This window comes from Microchirus variegatus, assembly GCF_963457635.1.
Source record: "Microchirus variegatus genome assembly, chromosome: 18".
Lineage (NCBI taxonomy): Eukaryota > Metazoa > Chordata > Actinopteri > Pleuronectiformes > Soleidae > Microchirus > Microchirus variegatus.
The window spans coordinates 11,164,686-11,185,792 of NC_139819.1; the positions used below are offsets into that span (position 1 = coordinate 11,164,686).

The 21,107-nt window shown below is 42.1% G+C and overlaps 1 protein-coding gene across 1 annotated transcript in view; it reads right to left on the reverse strand.

Annotated features, from left to right (window-relative positions):
* fbxl17 (F-box and leucine-rich repeat protein 17) overlaps nucleotides 1-21,107 on the reverse strand; it is a 243,227-nt gene that overhangs the window by 70,133 nt on the left and 151,987 nt on the right. The window contains exon 9 of the mRNA XM_083905333.1: nucleotides 5,047-5,123. Coding sequence (XP_083761459.1) covers nucleotides 5,047-5,123 — 77 coding nt within the window. The remainder of the gene's footprint in view (nucleotides 1-5,046; nucleotides 5,124-21,107) is intronic.

The following is a 21,107-nucleotide window of genomic DNA, read 5'->3' on the forward strand; positions in this document are numbered from 1 at the left end:
TTCTGCACCTGCAACCTGTTACAACATGAGAAAAAAAAAAAAACTGTAAGCCAGCTAAATGTTTTTTAATCATCGAGGCAAAAATAAAAAACTATTTAATTTCATACTTATTACTTGCACATGGTCTTGATTCTGTTATTTTAATGATTTAATACCTTCATTGCTTTATTCATTCTTGAAGTTTTGACTTCCACCTTATTATATATTGTAAATTAATACTACTGCGTTATTGTAATATGTATTTGTTTGTCGAGTTTTATGTAACTTCAAAGCTACTGTTTACCCATCTACACTTTTAATTTGACTTCACGGTCAGAGCTCTGCGGTGTGAGCAGCTGTGAAAATGTCAATGAGATCAATATAAATGCCTGCAGAGTGTAAAAAAAAAATATCACGCGCGAAAAAGGATTAATTAGCACAAAGAATGTGGAATGAAAGACCAGATGAAACATGAAACACAAGATGTAGCTGAGTGTTTTGCACGTATTTCACTGTTAGTGTGAGAAACTATACTCAACAAAATCTCTCTACAAAAATATAAACGCTCAAACTTGAAATGGTGAACATGGTGACATTTGCTCAGATTCTTGATGCATTTGTTTATGGAATGCTTTGTTTTGCTCAAACCCAGTAGTCCAGTGTCACTTGGCCACTCCTATTGACTACAATCTCAGATTGAGTATTACAACTCACCAGAGTCATGGAGCATGGCAGAGTGGTGGTCAATATGCGGGACCAGTACACAGACACACTCCTTATGGTCTGGTCAATAAAAGGGCACACCAAAATGTGGACTTTTGTCACTTGTCAATAGGCCACAGATGTCACAAATCATGAGGGAGCGTGCCATTGGCATGATGAGTGCTGGGATGAGCGTTACAGCCGTGGCAAAACACAACTGAATGACGCCGTATTCACCAGACATGTCGCCCATCGAGCACCTTTGCGATGTTCTACATAGGCGTGTCCGCCAGCGGGTTCCAGTTCCAGTTCCCCAGAACGGCCGCCAACTTCAAGTGGCTCTGCAGAAGGAATGGGACAACATCCCCCAGGCCACGATCAACAACCTGGTGATTGCCGGCGTACCACTCTGCGTGAGGCTAATGGTGGACACACACGTTATTGAAGTTTGTGAACTTGGATCATCGACCACCATTGTGTTCTTCCTGCCATTACTCCAGGACTATTGTTATAAAATTGATCCTAACACTCGCTAATTAAAGCCACTTTATTGATAAAGTTGTACTTTTATTTTTGGATAGTTACTCTGTTTTGTTTCATAACAATAACTCCAAAAAAAAAATACAAATAAATGTATCCATCTCATTAAAAACATTAATTAAGAAAAGCTCTACATTGTCTTGACTTCTATATAAAATGGATGAGAGAGGGAACTTTACGACATTTTGTTAACCCCACAGATCTAATAGGACTGACAGTCATTACACAGAAAAGCTCTGTCCTCACATTTTCAATTTGTTTCCTCTTCCTTAAAAAATAATCTCTTAAACCATCTGCACAGGGAGTAAAATTACATGTTGCCCTGCTGTCTCTTTCGGTCATCTAGACCTGTCTTAATGTCTCTCTCTGCCTCTCTCTCTGTCCTCAAAGCTTCTATAAAATCACACAGGAAGCAAAAGCTGCGGGGAGGAAAAAAAAACAAAAAAAACAGAACACTCAAACATAAGAGGCTTGTGGACATCTCGAATGCACTCAGAGAGGCCATTAATAAAAATAATTAGCACAGGAGATGGGCGGAAAAAAAAGGTGGGGGCTGGCTTGGCAGATGTAAAATCTCATTTCTGTTATTTAATTTATCAGAGAGTGAAGCAGGAAATCCACCGATCATTTTGTTAGAGCGCAGGGCTCCTGCAACAGGCATCTCTACCCTGGAAGACGTCCACGTACACACACGTTCAAATCCACGCAGAGCCAGTCATCAGCAGAAGAGGGGCCAGAGGGGTCATTAGAGAAGGAAGAAGATCAGATGTCACCAATTCATCTTGGTCAGGATGATTAGAGAGACAGGGAGAGGGAGCAAGAGGGAGGATATGTAATGGGGTGGTTGTGTGCATTCCAGGTTTAATGCACTATTGTGATCTTAGAGTCATTAATCAAACACCAGCGGAGACACACACACACACCCATGTAATGTTTCACACACATGCACAGTCGAGGTTCAAGTTCAGAGAGGTCAAGGTGATTATTGTCACTGTAACTCACAGGCACTGGCGGCAAGCTGCATCTCGAGGTAGAGAAGCGGCCATTCAGGCTCTCCACTCTGCCACAATAATGCATATTATGACCGCCATAGGACATATAATCACAACTTCCTTCAGGAAACCGTGGCTAATTAACGTGTTAACCTTTCTCCATTTGTCTATTGTTATGCCACATCTGCTGTCGCTGCTTATTAACTCTATAGAATATATTGAATTGTTTTTTTTGGGGGTTTTTTTTACAGGGGGGTGGAAACGTTTACATAAAGTCAGCTGTGTCGGAAAAGTAGCCAACAGCGGGAGCTTTAATTTGCTGACTGCAGTAGGAACAGAATTTAACAGTAAGAGTCTGAACATCTGTTTCAGACAGACATAATGATGGAGCTCGCAATGGATACAAGTGGGTCAGCATTATGTATGTGCGCCGTGTAACTGAATAGCTCATTTTCAAGACGCTGCTACATTCAAATCATTTCGTGCATTTTGAGGCCCAGTGATCATTCACACTCGGTAAAGTTGTCACTTTAAATTGGAAATTTAAACAATAATATTGCTTAAATGTGAAAGGGAACGTATATTGGAACTGTACTGACATCGAATTGTAAAAACTTTGTTTCACCCTAAAATATACTTTTTAGTTTTAATGCAGGTGTGTTAAAAAAAAAAAAGAAAAAGAAAAAAGAAAGATAAGAAAAGACGCAGATTTTTACAGATAATTAACCACAACAATTACCAGACGCAGCAAATGCTTATGCTGATCTCCACTAGCGCGCCTCGCCTCGGCACGGTCATTTTGCTTTTCCATTAGTGATAGTACCTGGTACTTTTTTTAATGTACCTGCTCTGGAAAGGTTCCAAGCAAGCTGAGCTGATACTATGTGTGCCTTCGGCCTCAGGCTGCCGGCCGCTGATTGGTCAGAGTGCCGTCACAGGAAGAGGCACGAGCAACACGTCCGACACAAGAATCAATCCGAACAATGCCAAACTGTAGATCAGTTAAAGTGGACATATTATATCCTATTTCTCAAAGTTAACCTAGTTCCCTGGTGTCCTAATGAACATGTCTGTGACATGCTTTGGTCAAAATACCATAAGGATGAAGCACCACAGCAGTTCAATCACCCTGCCAAAACAGCCCTGTTCAGAACGTTCTGTTTAGTAGTATCTCTTTAGGTCCACCTTAAAAAAAAGTAAAATGAAACTTAAGGGACAGGAAATTACATCTGCTACAGAGGCTACTGGGAGCTAACAGCAGTTAGCATTTGGAAAAGTGATCATTTGCAGGCTCTAGCAGACGCATTGCCGTCATATATAACATGTAGCCACTGGACAGATAAATCCTCTGAGGCTGGAAGTTTGTGTAGAACTCTGTGCTGCACTGTGGAGCCAAGAACAGAACTTTTCGCGGACTTCCAGTTTTCAGACAACGTTGCCCTCGCCAACGGACACAGCAGAGCTCCGCGAGACAACAATTCCAGGAATTTATCGCATTGTGACGTCCCAATGAGCGCGGAAGTCAACATCGTGTATTACATCTCCTGTACTTAGACTGAGGAGGACCACAAAAACATGAGTGAGTCATCTTTTTTCACACATTCCCGACTGATAGAACCTCCAGAGTCCAAAATAAAAAGATTGAAATTATTAAAAAGTTGATTTTGCGTAAAATGTCCCGCAACAACCTTGCCACTCTATTTTATTTCAGTGTCAGTTGGAGAATGTGCTCCGGTCATGGAGGAATTACTGAACTAATCTTTTTAATTAACTGATTCTAATGACTCAGTAGATCGAAAACAAGTCACTAGTCACTACTTTGTGTGTGTCATGTATAAAACAAAGTCACGGGTTTCATGCAACCGTTTCATGCAGGGATGACTCCGCCCACATTGAGGAGGTACTATATTGTAATGGTAATGTAGAGGCGAGGCAACGTGAGGCAAGCTGGGACCATGTAGTGGAAATACGGCAATATATTCCATTAAAGAAAGGCTCAAAGTAAAACATCATACAGTTCAAGTTAATCTGTACAACGTTCAGCAGCTTTTTCAGTCAACAATGGAACACAATTCAGCACAGAGAGCTTTGATTTGACCATAATACAGAGACAGTATTTCGAATTGGAAAATATTATTTTACCCTTAATGTGCAATAAAGGAAACTTCAGATTGTGTCATCAGTCGTAAAAAGAAGGGACACAGATTATGGTGTTTTGCTACAGAGACAGCTGCTAGCTCTCGTTAGTGGAACTCTTAGAACACACACACACACGCACTATCGCCATACCGCCACACAGTGCCACAGTAGGCGTCAAATAGTTAATGCTAGCAGCATTTGTCAGCACTGCAAATGCCTCAGTACTTAAGCACTCCAGCTGTGTATTACAGTGTAGCTCAATACTTGAGAGATTATGCAGAGCATATGGCAGAAGAGGAATAAAGAAGAGAGGTATGAACAAAAAAAACCGTATAAAAATAAAGGAGAGACGGTACTAAGGGCTGTGGTGCGACTTCAAGAAAACACCCTAATGTCTTCTGTCAGACGATGCAAATGCTTCTAATCCGCACCAACACAAGGAAACACATAAAAGTCGTCCTGCCAAGTTATGAGTGTTGGAAATATCTTTGAACTACACCGAGGAGATCCAGCAGACATTGCTAAATTCTGTGTAAAACTTTTTCAATAATACTTTTACTGTTTACAAGTCTCAAAAGGGGGCAAATTGTAAAATCAAATGAGTCCTGAATCACAGTAGCGACGGCGGGTAATAATAGTTATGATAATAATGTTGGAGTTTGACTGCAACAAAGGGACAGTGAAAGTATCTTACCATGGTCTGTGATTTTACAAGACACAAGATAGAGCTCCTTCAGACTTCTTCCCTCCTTGGCAATGATTTCCACACACCTACGGAGAGACACAGGGAGAAAACAACACTTTAAAGTGTCACCTGAGGCATAGTAGTCCCATACAGTATATTGTGTTTCTCTTTTTTTTCTTTTTTTGCTTGAGGGCAACTTTGAAAAACATTAAAATGCAAGCACACACTGTATATACCTACAGCTGCCTCTACCTTGTTCAAATACACATACAGTACATACATACATATATGCGTACATACATGTAATTATTCTGTAGTAAAGGTTAAAATGTATAGCCACTGGGTCACAACTGTGCACACACACTCTTCCTCTGCTTCTTTTAACACATATTAATAATTAAATACCTGATCTGATTAAAAAAACATGGGACAAATACAGCAGGGGCATAATGTGTGTACTCGTGGACGCGAGTGTGCACGCACATGCATGCACGCGCACACACACAAGTTATAACAAGCACGCTCACTTCAAAGAGAGATACTATATCTGCATTCAACCCAACGCCTGAGCCCAAAGGACCTACGAAGAGAGAGCGGGTGTGTGCGTTTGAGTGTGCGAGAGAGAAAATATACACAAGGGAGGGCCAAAGGGGAAGATCAGAGTATCTGTTTAAAATGTTTCTCTTTAAATGTCTCTAATGAGCGGAGCGTGTGCAACAACTAGATTTTGATCAACGCGTTTGACCTATTAACCTTCAGGAGCAAATGTTTTTGATCTTTTCCGCTGGTGTTCCGCCATGAATATTTATGCACAGCAACAGCCGCACTGTATGGCTCTCATGTTATGCGCCGATGTCGAGCCGTCTGCTGTAATTGAACTCGGTGTCAAAGTGAAGAGAAGAAGAACAACACCGAGGTATTTTTTTTTTTTTGTGTGCCGTCTAAGTGTTGGCTTACACGTTTTTTTGACAAAATATAACTGACAAAAGAGGTTTTACGGTGTGAACCGCTTTTTGGGTCCGACGCGCTCGCTGTTCGCTGGTTTATCTCACCGTAGATGAAGCGTGACATTCAAGGACTTGGGAGAATTTGGAGCTTCATTCATGATTTTATGCCTCACTATACTGCGAAACAGGATGATAAACAGGGAATTTGGTGCAGTGAAATGATGAGTGTCTAGTCACAAAATGATTTGTAAGCTGGTGTGTTTTTTCCGGTTTCGGGCTTTACTTACTCTGACACAGTGAGACATAATATCAGAAATGTTGTAAGGTGTGTCATATTTCTGAAAAACCTCGTTTCTGAGTGAAACTTGGAAATGCAGTGGTTTATCTCTTTTAGTTCGCTGGGTGACATCTTCATATTTCACTTTCTGTATTAACTTTCAGCTTCAGTCGTCCTACGAGCCGCTTCATGTTATCGAGTTCTCCTACCTTGTAATCCTCCCTTCTCACATCTCTGTCTTTATTTTATCCCTTTTCTGAATCTAATGGCGTATTTCCACCGGCTAGACTTGCCTAGCCTCGTCACAGCATGGATAAGCTGCGTTTCCACTAGCATAGCACCTGGTACCAGGTACTTTTTTTTAGTTTTAGTACGTCACGCACAGTATCTACTCATCGCAATTGGAACCTTGCCAGACTGTTGGCCACCGATTGGTCAGAGCGCCGTCACAGGAAGAGACGTCCAACACAAGAATCAATGCAAGAGGATACAATGCAGAACTGTAGTTCAGTTAAAAATACTTAACAATCCTAAAAATGTGGGTTAATCTCCAACTATTACTGGGGAAATACGCAAAATCTCAATATTTAAGAGAGTAGTCTTGCGTATTTAGCAACAGCACTGCTGATCGCGACTGGCGACCGTCCTGCCGTACTGAACAAAATAGTACTGAAATAGTTTTAATTAACTGATTCTAATTATTCAGTTACACTGTAAATAATGCCAGGGGTGTGAAAACGCGGCCTGAAAAGGCAGACTCTAAACTCTGTCTATTGGAGGAATGCAAAAGGGGAGTTGCTTAGGTCTAAAGGTTTCGGGCTCACTATGCTCTGGGTGGAAAAAGAGCTATAATGTCATCAAGTCATTCTGTGCACCATTTTTTTCCTTCTACAGTATGTTGCCCTCCAAAAAGAAACTCTACATGCTAGAATAAATTCAGCAATAGGTCATTTCTGATCCAATCTTGTGCTCTGGCCAACCCCAAATTACATGCAGTTAAATCAGCCAGACCCCAATACCAAGCTGTGTGTCTTGGGGCTTGGGCATTAACACCAATAATGAATGAATGAACGAATGCAAGAGGAAGAGTCAGTGAGGAAACGGTTGAAAAAGTAGCGATTCAAGGATACAGTGATGAAAAGAGAGGCAGAGAGAATCCACTGGGAGCTTGTTACACTGTGCCCAGGTCCCCAGGGTCAGAGCCAAAGCAATGAGATTAGACTTCAATGAATGTGGGAGGGAGGGAGGGAGGGAGGGAGGGAGGGAGGGAGGGAGGGAGGAGAGATGGAAAGTGACTACTGTGGGTCAAAATCTCTATACAGTAGATAGACTGACAGAGACATGGAAAGGAAAGGACGTTCTTGAGCCCAGGGTGAGGTGAAAAGAAACAGCAGAGATGAGATGAGGCAGAGTGGAGCAGAGGTGTGAGATGTGAATGGCGAAGACGAGGTTCAAGCCACATGAAAGGCCTTCAAGAAGCAACAAGCATCCGCACACCTCCACCCAATCCACAAGGCTCAGCGGACATTAATTAGTGATCTGCTTGCTTTCAATAATCTACAGAGCATGTGGCAGAAGCCCTGCTCGGACACGGCGAGAATACTAAGCATTGGCAACGCTACAGGAGAGAGAATAGCATTATATAGTGCAGGTAAACAGGTCGACAAGGTGCTCCAGCTGATGGCGCTTATAAGCGAGGAAATACCAGCAAAAGGTCAAATAAGGAGGGAGTCGTTGTAGCAACTTTTTTGGAAAGAAAAATACATTTTGGAAGAGAAGTGAAGGAGAAAAAAAAATAGGACAAAATGGATAAAGGATGACAACACAGGATGGAAGTGCTGTAGGGATTTGACTGAGGGGTAAGAAAAGAAATGGGACAGTGAGATAAACTGATGAAGTTGCAAACAGAAAACGTCTAAAGGCCACATTATACTTCTCCGACTGCGTATGCGTTATCCGTCTGCGTCACCACGGAGACGCCTCGAGCATTTATACTTCTGCGTCGTGGTGACGGACACTCGCTGCAATTTCCCGCCCGATCAGTAGGGGTCGCTGCGCAAGGTTGTTGTGCTTCTGGCTACAGTGAGCAATGGCGTCCGAGAAAGAAAGAGAGAGAAAGACTGTTGTTGTTGAAAAAGTGGCCGTTTCTCACTTTTCTGTGTCACGGAACGCAGTTTTAAGATAATTTGAGGCGAGAAATTGGCCATTTAGAGTCTAAACATGTGCTGTGTGTGTTAAGATATGACGTATTTATAGTTCGGCAGCGGCGTTATCGGTGGGGATCAGCTCCGCCTCTGTCAGGACGCCCGGAGCGCACTGAGAGCCGGCACAGAGCAGCTTAGCTCGGCCTGTCCTGAGGACCAATCGCAGCTCTTGCCGTCTCCGTAGTCCCTTGACGGAGTGACGGACACTTAAAAAATATTTCGTGCAGACGGAGACTACGCAGAGGCTCTTCGACAGTCTCTGCGTCGACGCAGAGTCTCTACGTAGCCTACGCAGAGCACTTTACGCAGAAGTATAAATTGGGCTTAATGAGGATACAGTGTCAGATGCAGGGGGAAAAAATGTTTATCAAAAATGTAAAAAAAAAAAAAAGAAACTCTGATGTAAAATGTGTCAGAAATGAGAGAAGTTGGTGAAGTGAGTGTGGAATCAGTGAAGAGAGGATAAGTGGAGGAGAGGGAACAGAGGGTGCAAGATTACAAAAATGACGGGCAGGTCGAGGAGGGAGGTTAATGAGGATGATTTTTGAATAATAACAGACAAATGAGCAGGAACATCAGAGTGCAAAAAAAAAAAAAAACGAAGGATGAATTAAAAACTGAAAAAATGGCAAAGTCAAGCAAGTTTTCTTTTGCTCCCACAGGGTGAGAATATGCTCTAGAGCAGGGGTCACCAACGTGGTGCCCGCGGGCACCTGGTAGCCCGCGGGCAGCCAATACGGTGCCCGCGGGCTCACTTCACTTCACCTCACTTGCATGTATCCGTATGATCGCTCAGTAAAATATCTTTGATATTGTTTATAAAAACTGGTAATCGTTAGGAGTAAGCACTGGAATGAATGTGTATGCAGTTGAATGCATAATATTAATCATTTAAATGGTAAACAAAAAAAAAATGTTAATGTGGTAGCCCTCCATATTATTCTTTACCCTTAAGGTAGCTCTCTGTCTCAAAAAGGTTGGTGACCCCTGCTCTAGAGACAAGATGCATTAAATTGCCCATAGGAAGTGGTTTTTGTTGTTGTTTTAGCAGTGAATATACAGCTCAAGGCCGCTTTTTTCCAATAAAATGACAATAAAACAGTCTGCATGACAATTAATGGATTGCATGTTTAGGCAATTAGAGCGTTAGAGGGTGAGGATTTATCAGGGGTCAGTGTTTGGTTCCTTGTCACCATGCGATTGAAACAATGAAACTCAGTTTTTTCTACTTTGTTTTCGATTCCTGGCATGCTCAGGATTTAAGGGTTATTTCTCATTGTTAAACACAAAATTGTACACACATTTTTTTTCTTTCTAAATTAATGTACCGGACTCACACAACTGGACCTCGAGGACTTTGCTTAACCCCCCCCCCCCCCCCCCCCCGAAACACTTTTTCTATTTAATTGTGTTTTCTTGCCAGCAGAGCTTACGCCAACCTGCCAAAGATCCCAGCCTTTGTTCGAACTCTGCACTTGTACTCCATTACTCAGCTAAAGTAAAGTATTCATGACAGTAAGTAACAATTACAAAAAAAATGTCCAAAGAGATAAAGGCAGACCTCGTTCAAATAATTAGGAGGAAAAACAACATGCTGTAAATTGTGTTGCAGATGCTTAATTGCTTGAGTTTTTTTAAGAGGAAAACTCAATCATGCTACTCTGAAACCATGGTAACTACTTCTCCACTCATTTATTTCGTGATTAGCGAGAACATTTTCCCAGAGTCTTTACATATAAATGAGACTCGCAGGTATGATGAGCTAAAGCTGCAGTAGATAATGGTGGAAATGTCACTAACTGAAGAAGCCTGCATGTTTTTTTCATGGAATTATATTTGGTATTTATGTGCACCAAATAAAGTCATTGTAAGAGATTGTATTTTTATGAACCCTAACAAGCTCTTGAATAATAAACAGGAAATGGTCGCCTATTACCAGAGAGATAAAATCATATGTGCACTATTCTGAAGGTTATGGAAATTGACTTTTTATGTCGAGGCCGAGGCAGCAAAGTAGGTCTCTGGTCGGTCAAGAGAGTCATCCACAGTGACTAAGAAAACTGGAACATTAGGATATTAAATATTGAATTGAATATATTATAACTGTGTGTGCCTGTGTGTATGTATTTGTTACCTCTTTCTGACCATTCTGACATAAACACTGACCTTGTCAGGACCAGTAGACTTCATGGAAAACAAAAACCTGAGGAACCAGTTAAGGGCTAACACTGGATTTGTAGTGTAAGTTAAGCATTAGGCCTCAAATGATTTGTTTAAGCTGTCCAAATGAGCAGGGTGCTGTGCCTATCTCAGCTGACATAGGGCAAAAGGCGGGGTACACCCAGGACAGATCACCAGTCCATCACCGGGACACATAGAGACAAACAATCATCCACTCTCACACTCACACCTACGGTCAATTTAGAGTGTCCAATTTACCTAATCGCCATATTGCATAATTTTAGACTGTGGGAGGAAACTCAACATTAGATCAAACCCTAATCTTTGCTACACTCTTAGGAATAAGGGTTCCAAAAGGGTCCTTCTACAAGGGCTGAGGTTCTACCTGGAACGATTTGCCCAAATGGGAAAAGGTAATGGTTCCTGTAAGAACCATTTTGATCCAGAGAACCCTTTAAAACCCCTTTCCTGAATAAAGGGTTTTAAAAGGGTTCTACCTGGAACCCTCCAAAAGGGTTCCAGGTAGAACCTTTTTATAAAGGTTCCATCTGCAGGGTTCTCCTATGAGGACGGTTCTTTGGCTTATATGGTTCTACTTAGCACTTTTATGTCTTTTAAGAGTGTATGAGCTTTGTAATCATGATCACTGTAAATGAGAAAACTTGAATTTATGTTGCTCTTTACGTAAACTAGTGACTGAAAGTTTGAATTGTTTGATTATTTGTGTCATTTTCAACCGATATCCAGGTACTAACATGTTCCAAATAATCAATAAATGCCATTTGAAGATATCAAGATATAGATTTAGGGTGCAATATTTTTACTTCATGAATATTCCAATGAATGCACTCATTAAAAATGTGCTAATTACTCAACAACCTTGTGTTTTTGTGCAAGTGTGTAACTACACATGTCGTGGTTGTGTTTGTGTGTCTTCCCGAAGTGTAGCCAATCGTCTTTTATGCAACTCAGCCTAGGCTAGACATCCATGCAGAGAGGCAGCGAGGGGAAGAATGCAACACTCGAGAGAAAGAGAGGGCCGTATTTATCACAAAGGCCACAGAAAGACTTGCAGCCATACAAACATGTGTAGTGTTTCTCTTTAGCTAGCCTATCACAATGGAGCAGGAACAAAGCCTGCTGGGAGAATGGCTGTAGATACGTAGACTACCATAGCACGGACCAAAAAACGAGGCCTCGCCTCATCCCACTCCTCACTCAGCCCACAATTGCACGGCTGTCTAACCAAACAAAAGGAGCAGGGAAATAGAAATGAATGATTCTTGGAGAAAGAAGGATAAAAAAAAAAAAGCATGAAATGTCGAAAGAAAAGCGGCAGAAGGTCTAGGGAGAGGCTGAAAACATGCGAGGAGGAGGGAGGGGAGGCAGCGCTGGTGACAGAGAAGACTTCAGACGTCCATAGTTGTCTTTAGCCTTAATGAAATGGAAGGGCGGAGCAGAAAGGAGGAGGAGAGCAAGGCAAGACGGAGGTTTATACTTCAGGGGTGAGGAATGTTTTTTTGCAGAATGATTCTTGCTGTAAATTTACTTTATATCACTCATAAATCCATGCAGAAGAGTAAGGGAAGCGGTGTTCGACTTTTTCAGATCAAGCGCAACGCTAAGATTCAGAAATTGTCTGGACGAAAGTAAATTTATATGGCTTTTTCATTGTGCTAATATAAATGGATGTTAAACGAAATATATACATATACACACATGAGAGTTCTTCAATAAGCAAATCATTTATCCTGGGGGAGGAAAACGATCCTAAATACTAACATGTACTGCGTGTGAATACGAGGCTTGACATGCACTGCTTTTAATAGTCAATAAAATTATTATTTACACATTTAAAAAAAGGCTCCTGCTTATTATTTTTTACGTGAACGTAACCATGACAAAGCTCAGAGGTTTTGCACAATTGTGTTTATTGTTAGGACATAATTATAAATCCAGAAGACAAAATACTTTTTTTGTTATTTAATAATGCTCCATTTGATGCATTCGTGTGACTACATGCTTGCGTATAATATGCGTGTGTGTGTGTGTGTGTGGATGCGAGTGTGTTCCAGCTGCCTGAATCAGGGTCTGCTTCAGCAATTAGGGCCTGGATGATTTCCCAGGCTAGCCTGTCATACCCATGGCTCAAATGAGAATCACATTCCTATTGTATTCCACCGCCGTTAATCATGTTTTCAAACGACTCTGCAAAACAGCAGGGCATTCCAGCAGCTTGTCATCAGCCGGCTCAAAAATGTGCCGATGGGGTCATAACTGGAGCCGTAAATACCCATCAGCCGCAGATTTTCTGTCCGACCTGTGCTTTTTTTTTTTTTTTTTTTTTGTCTGGGGAAGAGGAGGCGAGCACCAAATGAGCAGGGTTTTTTTTTGCAGGCCAACGAACTGAAAGCAGAAAACACCAAGGCCCTTTAGAGTGTCACTGACTGCTCTCATCCTCAGTCAAAGGCTTAGTTCTTTTAATGTATTGAAGCACTTTCTCCAGTTGTCATTGCAGGGGTAAAGAAAACAATTCCAGTACTTTTTTAAGTGGTAAAAAGAGGCCGCAAAATTTTTTTTCCCTGTGCAAATCACAATTTGGTATATGCCTTCAACTACTGTGACAGGATAAGTGCATTGTCTCTAAAGATATTTTGATATACACTGAATGTATTATCATGGCTGTTATTACACAGAATATCAGCAGACCACTTTCAACATCTCCTAAAACAAGCGTCACCTACACATCAGTCAAATTGTCCATCAAAAAAAAAAAGGGAGGCAGCGGGGGGGGGCAACTAAGCCAACTAAGCACTTTGTGGGGTTAAGTGGCATTTATTCATTTGAAGTTCATCCAAATGGACAGCCTGTTGCCTTGCCAACGCTGACAGCCCTCCGTGATGCACATGCACAAACAGCAATTTAAAGCAGCTTCGCCCGTTGCGAGCGGAAACCGAACCGGTCTGACATCGCTAACGCAGCATGGATCTCTGATAGTCGTACACTCTTCCTCTGTGGTTTTTCTGAGCACATCAGCCCCCCGCCCCCTCCCCCCTGTCCCCCGAGGACATGTCAAGTAAGACTGTAAATGAACAACTGGATTCTGTAAGGCAACGCCATGCCCCTTCCTGCAGCCACGGTCAGCCCACTATACTGCAGCCGCAACACAATAAATATTTCAGGAGAAGAGCACTGCCCCATGGCAGATGGAGAGCCCCAGGTCTGACTTGAGTCAGTGGTATTTGTGTCTGTGTAATTGTGTGTGTGTGTGTGTGTGTGGGGGGGTGCATGAGTGCAGAAGAAACAGTAAGTGGAACTCTCCCTATGTGAAGCAAACAGTTCAGTCAGAGATGGCTGCCCAAGATAAATGTCACTGTAGGGAATGGGAAAAGCGGAGGATACATCTGTTTTCTCTTATTTCTGAAACATGCAGTCAGGTAGAGCTGAAGCAAATACTCTCGAAACTTTCTCAGCGGCGCTGTCACTCGCTCTATTTGATTACGGCAACCACAGCTTTAAATTTGCCTTGTTTTTCATCATATTATACACTATAAAACAGCCCTGTTCAGAATGCTCTGTTTAGTAGTATCCACCTTAAGTCCACCTTAAAAAAAACAAAAAAAACAGTAAAACAAAACTTAAGGGACAGGAAATTCCATCAGCTACAGAGGCTACTGGGAGCTAACATCAGTTAGCATTTGGAAAAGTGATCATTTGCAGGCTCTAGCAGGCACATTTCCGTCATATATAACATGTATCCACTGGACAGATGAATCCTCTGAGGCTGGAAGTTTGTGTAGGACTCTGTGCTGCACTGTGGAGCCAAGAATAGAACTTTTTACGGTTTTCAAATACTGTTTCCCTCGCCAGCACTCTCGCGTGTTTTATGGCCAAAGCGGAGCTCCGCGAGACAACAATTCCAGAAATTTAGCGAATTGTGACGTCCCAAGGAGTGCGGAAGTCAACACTGCATGTTTTATCTCCTGTACTTAGACTGAGAAGGACCACAAAAAACACAAGTGAGTCTTCTTTTTTCACACTTGACTGATAGGGCCTCTAGAGTCCCAAATATAAGGATTAAAATGATTAAAAAGTTGCATAATATGACCCCTTTAAGGGAAAAACTTCAACAAGTCCACAGAGTAAAAGAACCCCTGCTTTCATTTCACGACAATACATTTTTATTTTAGTTAAACAAAGGGTGGGGGGAAAGAAAATTGTATTCAAACAGGTCTACATTGTGAAAAAAAAGTGATTGTTTTTCTAATGCAATACTACTTAAAGATATTGATTGAAGAGAAATATCATTATATTTACTACCAGCTAATAAAAAAATCTTGCTTCAGGCCCTGAAGAAAACAACCATCTGACTGAGATGGATTGAGGTGACCATTCCGATCAGGGGCTGCATATCGTCGTAACTCTTCTCCTCCACGTCCTCCGTGAACTATCACCATGTTTACCAATAGGCATGACACAGTGGCGCACACGGTAACACACACACTGTATCCTCCCACTGCCCACTCAGCCGTGGCTAATTGCGCTGCACTTTGATTACCACCATCTATTTTAATGAGAGCTTATAACGACGTATTCTCTGCTGTCCGCTCTCTCCCTCTCCCTCAAAACACACAAACAAACATGGTACGTGCATGCCGAGAGCGCGCGTTTGTCTCACCGCTTGAGGACACGCGCACATAAAAAAAAAAACAAATAAAGGAGAACAATTCTGTGAACCGTGTTTGTCCCGTTGTCAGGAAATTGGAGGGTGTTCATTAGGCTAATGGATGTGAAGAAGAAGAGGAAGAGAGAAGGGGGATGAAGATGGAATGGGGGAGGAAGTGAGAATGGGAGGTTACGGAGGGACGGAAGGAGTAAGGGAGGCCACTGAATTATAACCAAACATATTCCGCACAATGGCCCGACAAGTCATAGAGCAGCATGTAATTTCCTTGCTACCATGATCGAGAGGGGAATACTTCAATTACAGAGACTGGCTTTAATTACGCTGAATTTGCCTCATATGTCGGCTCCTGTTGAGAACGGATGAGCCGTTACAGTTTTGGTGTTGCTGCTCCTGCAGCTTTGCTAGAAGGACTCACTTCCATTAGAATCACTAGAATTGCAAACACGCTCACGCGCGCGCGCGCGCACACACACGCACACACACACACACACACACACACACACACACACACACACACACACACACACACACACACACACACACACACACACACACACACACAGGCACGCACCAGGATGACAACGCCAAATCAATGGACTCACACAGCTTTAAAGACTTTGAGAAAGCAGAGACAGTTGATACTGTACTGACCAGGCCTCACTGATTGATGGTGAAATTGTGTGCTGTTCAATGTGGCATCTGTCATCCTTTATTTACCCGCTGTCCACGCTGTAGCTCGGGGCGATGACGTTACACAGCAACTTCCCCTCCAAAGTAATAAAAACTGTACTCTTCTACAGAGAGTTAAACAACCTCAAGACTACGACTACAATTTATGCTTTAGAATAAAACTATATATATATATATAGACAGAGAGAGAGAGAAACAAAATGTGAATAAAGAAATAAAGCAGAACAGGAAGAACAAAGAGGGCAACGGGCTAAAAGATTAAATGCAATAAAGGGATCAAGCGGTAAGAACCATTTTACAACCACACAGCCACGCCAGATCTCATTGTCGCACCCCATGTCTCATTATTTTACGAGACATTAGGTCGTCTATGAAATCACTTCAACATGACTCGCGTAACAGCCATCAATACCACACACACACACACACACACACACACACACACACTTAAGTCACACTCACGTGTGACTTAAGAGGAAACAAATCCAAGAGTCAACCATTTTAATTATGACAAAATCTCAAGTCTTCACATCCTGAATGAACATGGAGCTGCCCAACAATCACCTCTGATCCTTAACCTCTGACCTTATGTCTGGAAGAGCCCACACTGACCCCACCGTGACAGCTGTCAGCCATTGTCTCCATAGCAACATGTGCCAGAATATCACTCCCATTACTTCCACACAAAACAGAGACACTACCTGACAAACTCTTATTACACATTTAAAGGTCCCAATATTATGCAAAATCAACTTTTCAATCATTTTAATCCTTATATTTGGGACTCTGGAGGCCCTATCAGTCATCAAAAGTGTAAAACATGCGATGTTGACTTCCACGCTCATTGGGACGTCACAAGGTGCTGGTGAGGTCAACGGCATCCAAAAACAGGAATCCGCATTGGCTCCACAGTGCAGCACAGAGTTCTACACAAACGTCCAGCCTCAGAGGATTTATCTGCCCAGTGAATACATGTTATATATGACGGCAATGTGCCTGCTAAAATGATCACTTTTCCAAATGCTAACTGCTGTTAGCTCCCAGTGGCCTCTGTGGCTGATGTCATTTCCTGTCCCTAAAGTTTTGTTTTACTTGAACAGGGCTGTTTTGGCACGGGTAATTGAATTCTTATGGTATTTTGACCAAAGCATGTCACAGACATGTTGATTAGGACACAAGGGAACTAGGTTAACTTGGAGAAATAGGGTATAAATATGGGACCTTTAAAACACCAGGCTCCAAGTATTCGGCACCAAATTGCTCACAGTTATCCACAACAGCCATGTTGGATGTGATCAGCTCTGGCATCATTCTCACCCCCATTTCTGTACAATAACACTTACTATGACTGGATGTTATCACACTGAATTGTCCTGTGTGATTTAAAGCCTATATTACAGCATATATATACCTATTACCTTAGTGGTGTTATCATAACACTAAGGTTATCACACATTACCGATAAAACACACTACGAATAAAAACCCTGACACATAAAATAAGTAATCCGTTGTATAGAGAGAAGACTCAAGCATATAGTGTAAGACGTAGCAGCTAATCCAATTGTTCCCTCTGGGGAACAGAGGAAGAATGATCGTAATGAGAAACTGGTGGCTAAATAACTATGATAGCAATAACAGTGCGAGCGTCTCTGTGAGCAGGCGTTTGACTCTGGTGACACACAGTCATTAGGTATTCATGGAAACAGATGTTGCTTGGCTTACTAGCTCATTGGCCCAAACACCCCCTGAAAAAGCCAGAATCCTAAATGAATTTCCCCAAAGGAACGCACTGTTTGATCCCATGCCAAGGAAAAAATGAAGAGATGTTCAAACATGGAGAGACTGTACTTTATCCCCCTTAAAGTTCCTGTCTTCGCTCCCTCATGTAACGCCTCTTCATCACCAAACCTCATCTCTTCCCCCCCCCCCGTAGCCTAAGATGCCATCTTTTACATGGGCTGAAGAAACAAAATCCTATTAGTTCAATCGCAAAGTGAATTTGTTGAAGCAAGCTGAACCAGGCGACGCTCCAGTGGCTTATCACTGACTGGGCAGATGCAGCTTAAGGAAGGGGAGGACGGAGGAGAGAGGGTCAGGAGACGGTGCGTTTAGGGTTCCAAGTAGAGTTCATTATAGTAATATTTTCTTTATTTTTTCAAAATGGACGTTCGTTGTGTACTTTAAAATTAAAAAAAAGTCAATTCAAATATAAGATTAAAGTCTCAAAAACATGTGTTGAATTAAACCCCACTTTTCTGTTTTCTATAGAAAGAAAAAAAAACATTTCACTGCAGTAAAGCATCCAATAATGGAGAGAAATTATGATTTAATATAATATAAATATCTAGCTTAATTCTTATAAAGACTTATTTAATGTGCTGAGTGATTTAAAGCTGATGGTTAAAGACAGACTAAACAGAGAAGGCAGAGAGCGAGCGGTGGAAGAACAGGCTTTAATAGACGGCGCTGTTGATGTACGTTATTATGACCAAAGCCTCTTCACGCTGCCCATTCATTCTCTATAGATTCCAGATGATAACAGTCCTTCGACCCCATCTTTCTTCATTTCCCTCCCTCCCTCTCTCCGTCCCACTCAATGTTTTCCTCTTATCTTGTGCTTTTCATCCCTATATCTGAACTCCTCCCGTCTTTACACCACTCTGACTCTGTTTATCCACATTTTTTCCCTCTCTGCTTTCTAAACAATTTCACTTTCTTCAAATGTCCTCGCCTTCATATAAGCATCTCCACCTCAACCCTCAGCCTTCCTAATCGTCCCACATCCCATATGAAGCACCCTCCACAATAAGCCTCCGATATATTTTTCTTTAGAACTCCTTCTCATCCTTTCATTTCATTTCCATCATCTCAAACAAACCTCGAAAATATATGATTCAAGTAGCACACAGACATATGACTTGGTTTGACAGAGGGGATCCTACTGGTCATTCAGAGAGCCTGTGGAAGCACCCGAGTGCACTCCACCACAACACCAAGGCTCAAAACAAAAACCAATCCCCCAATGTTAAAAAATGTTTTCCCTAATCTTACTTCAAGCTCCACTCAATGCATACTCAGCATGGGACAGGAGCTACGTATGTGGCTATGGATTTGTATGCCATCTGTGTGTGTGTGTGTGTGTGTGTGTGTGTGTGTGTGTGTGTGTGTGTGTGTGTGTGTGTGTGTGTGTGTGTGTGTGTGTGTGTGTGTGTGTGTGTGTGTGTGTGTGTGTGTGTGTGTGTGTGGATGCTATAATGTGGTATCGCAATCATCGCAAGATGAGGCCACAGCAAAAAAAAAAAATGGTGCGTAATACGCCGTGACGCTCTTTTCAGATCGAGTAGATTTATAGTATCTGTATTATTGCGTGCCAAACACAAACCATAGAGAATGTTAATTTCCTGAATTAAAAAAAAAAAAGAATTCATGCATGTGACAGGTTAATGAGGAGGACAAGTGAATGATGATGAGGACAGGTGAATGAGGAGGACAGGTTAATGAGGAGGACAAGTGAATGATGATGAGGACAGGTGAATGAGGAGGACAGATGGATGAGGATGACAGGTGAATGATGAGGACAGGTGAATGATGAAGACAGGTTAATGAGGAGGACAGGTGAATGATGATGAGGACAGGTGAATGAGGAGGACAGATGGATGAGGATGACAGGAGAAGGATGAAGACGGGTGAATGATGGAGGACAGGTAAATGAGGAGGACAGGTGAATTATGATGAGGACAGGTGAATGATGAGGACAGGTGAATGATGATGAGGATAGATAAATGAGGAGGACAGGTGAATGATGATGAGAACAGGTAATTGAGGAGGACAGATGGATGAGGATGACAGGTGAATGATAAGGACAGGTGAATGATGAGGACAGGTGAATGATGATGAGGACAGATGAACGATAAGGACAGACGAATGAGGATGACAGTTGAATGATGAAGACAAGTGAATGAGAAGGACAGGTGAATGAGGAGGACACGTGAACGAGGAGGACAGGTGAATGATGATGAGGAGAGGTTAATGATAAGGACAGATGAATGAGGATGACAGGTGAATGAGGAGGACAGGTGAATGAGGAGGACAGGTGAATGATGATGAGGACAGGTGAATGATGAGGACAGGTGAATGATGTTGAGGACGGGTGAATGATGATGAGGAGGGGTGAATGAGGACAGGTGAATTGGCGCTAATTAAGGTCCCTGAGTGAGTGACAACGTGTATGTATTTGTGACCTTTGACCCATGTTTACTGATACATTATGTGCTTGCATATTTTATTTAGTCAGCACTTTAATTTGTTAAGGTTTGTGAGATTTGTGTCGCCTTGTCCCTTTTGCACGACACAACTCCAACCTTGTTAAAAAGTAACTTGGTAATCTAAAACAAGCTACTTTTTTGATTTAACTTACTTTTACTCTTACCAGAGCTATTACTTGGAAATTTGATAGTGGTACAACATTGACTTCACTTTCAGTACTCTTTCCGCCTCTGTCACCACATGTGAATGCAGGTATGCATGTGCAAGAGCAAGAGGTTGTGCACATCTCATAAAAGATTCCAGGCCCTGCTTCATTTATCACCTCCAACACAGGAGGTGATGTCATGTGCAGAGTATGAGAACAAGCCTAATTGTGCAGAGTGATAATACAACCATGTGGCTGTATTAAAGGACAAGCATGTTACAGGCCACAATAACACTCTCTGTAACCCAGCAACTTTTACAGCACACACCGGTCTCCAGCTAACATTCAAGGACAGATGGAGACAGGGAGGCTGATCTGAAAAAGCAGCAATCAAATCAAATAAAAAAAGACATTTTGTGCATAAAGCACTTTTTATAAATGACAATAAATACACACATTTGGTTTGTGCAGCTACTCTCAGGACATTAGCCCTAAACTTAATCGGATCCTCAGAGATGAGTTCTTCCTCATTAGGACCAGGTTTTGGTCTCCATGAGGACTACTGGTACTGACAGGGTAGACACTCACACATTGTGCAGACAGGCTCAACCAAAAGTAGCAGACAAAGTTTGGAGAAGCAATGCTCTCACTCTGCCAGATCAGTTTTATGT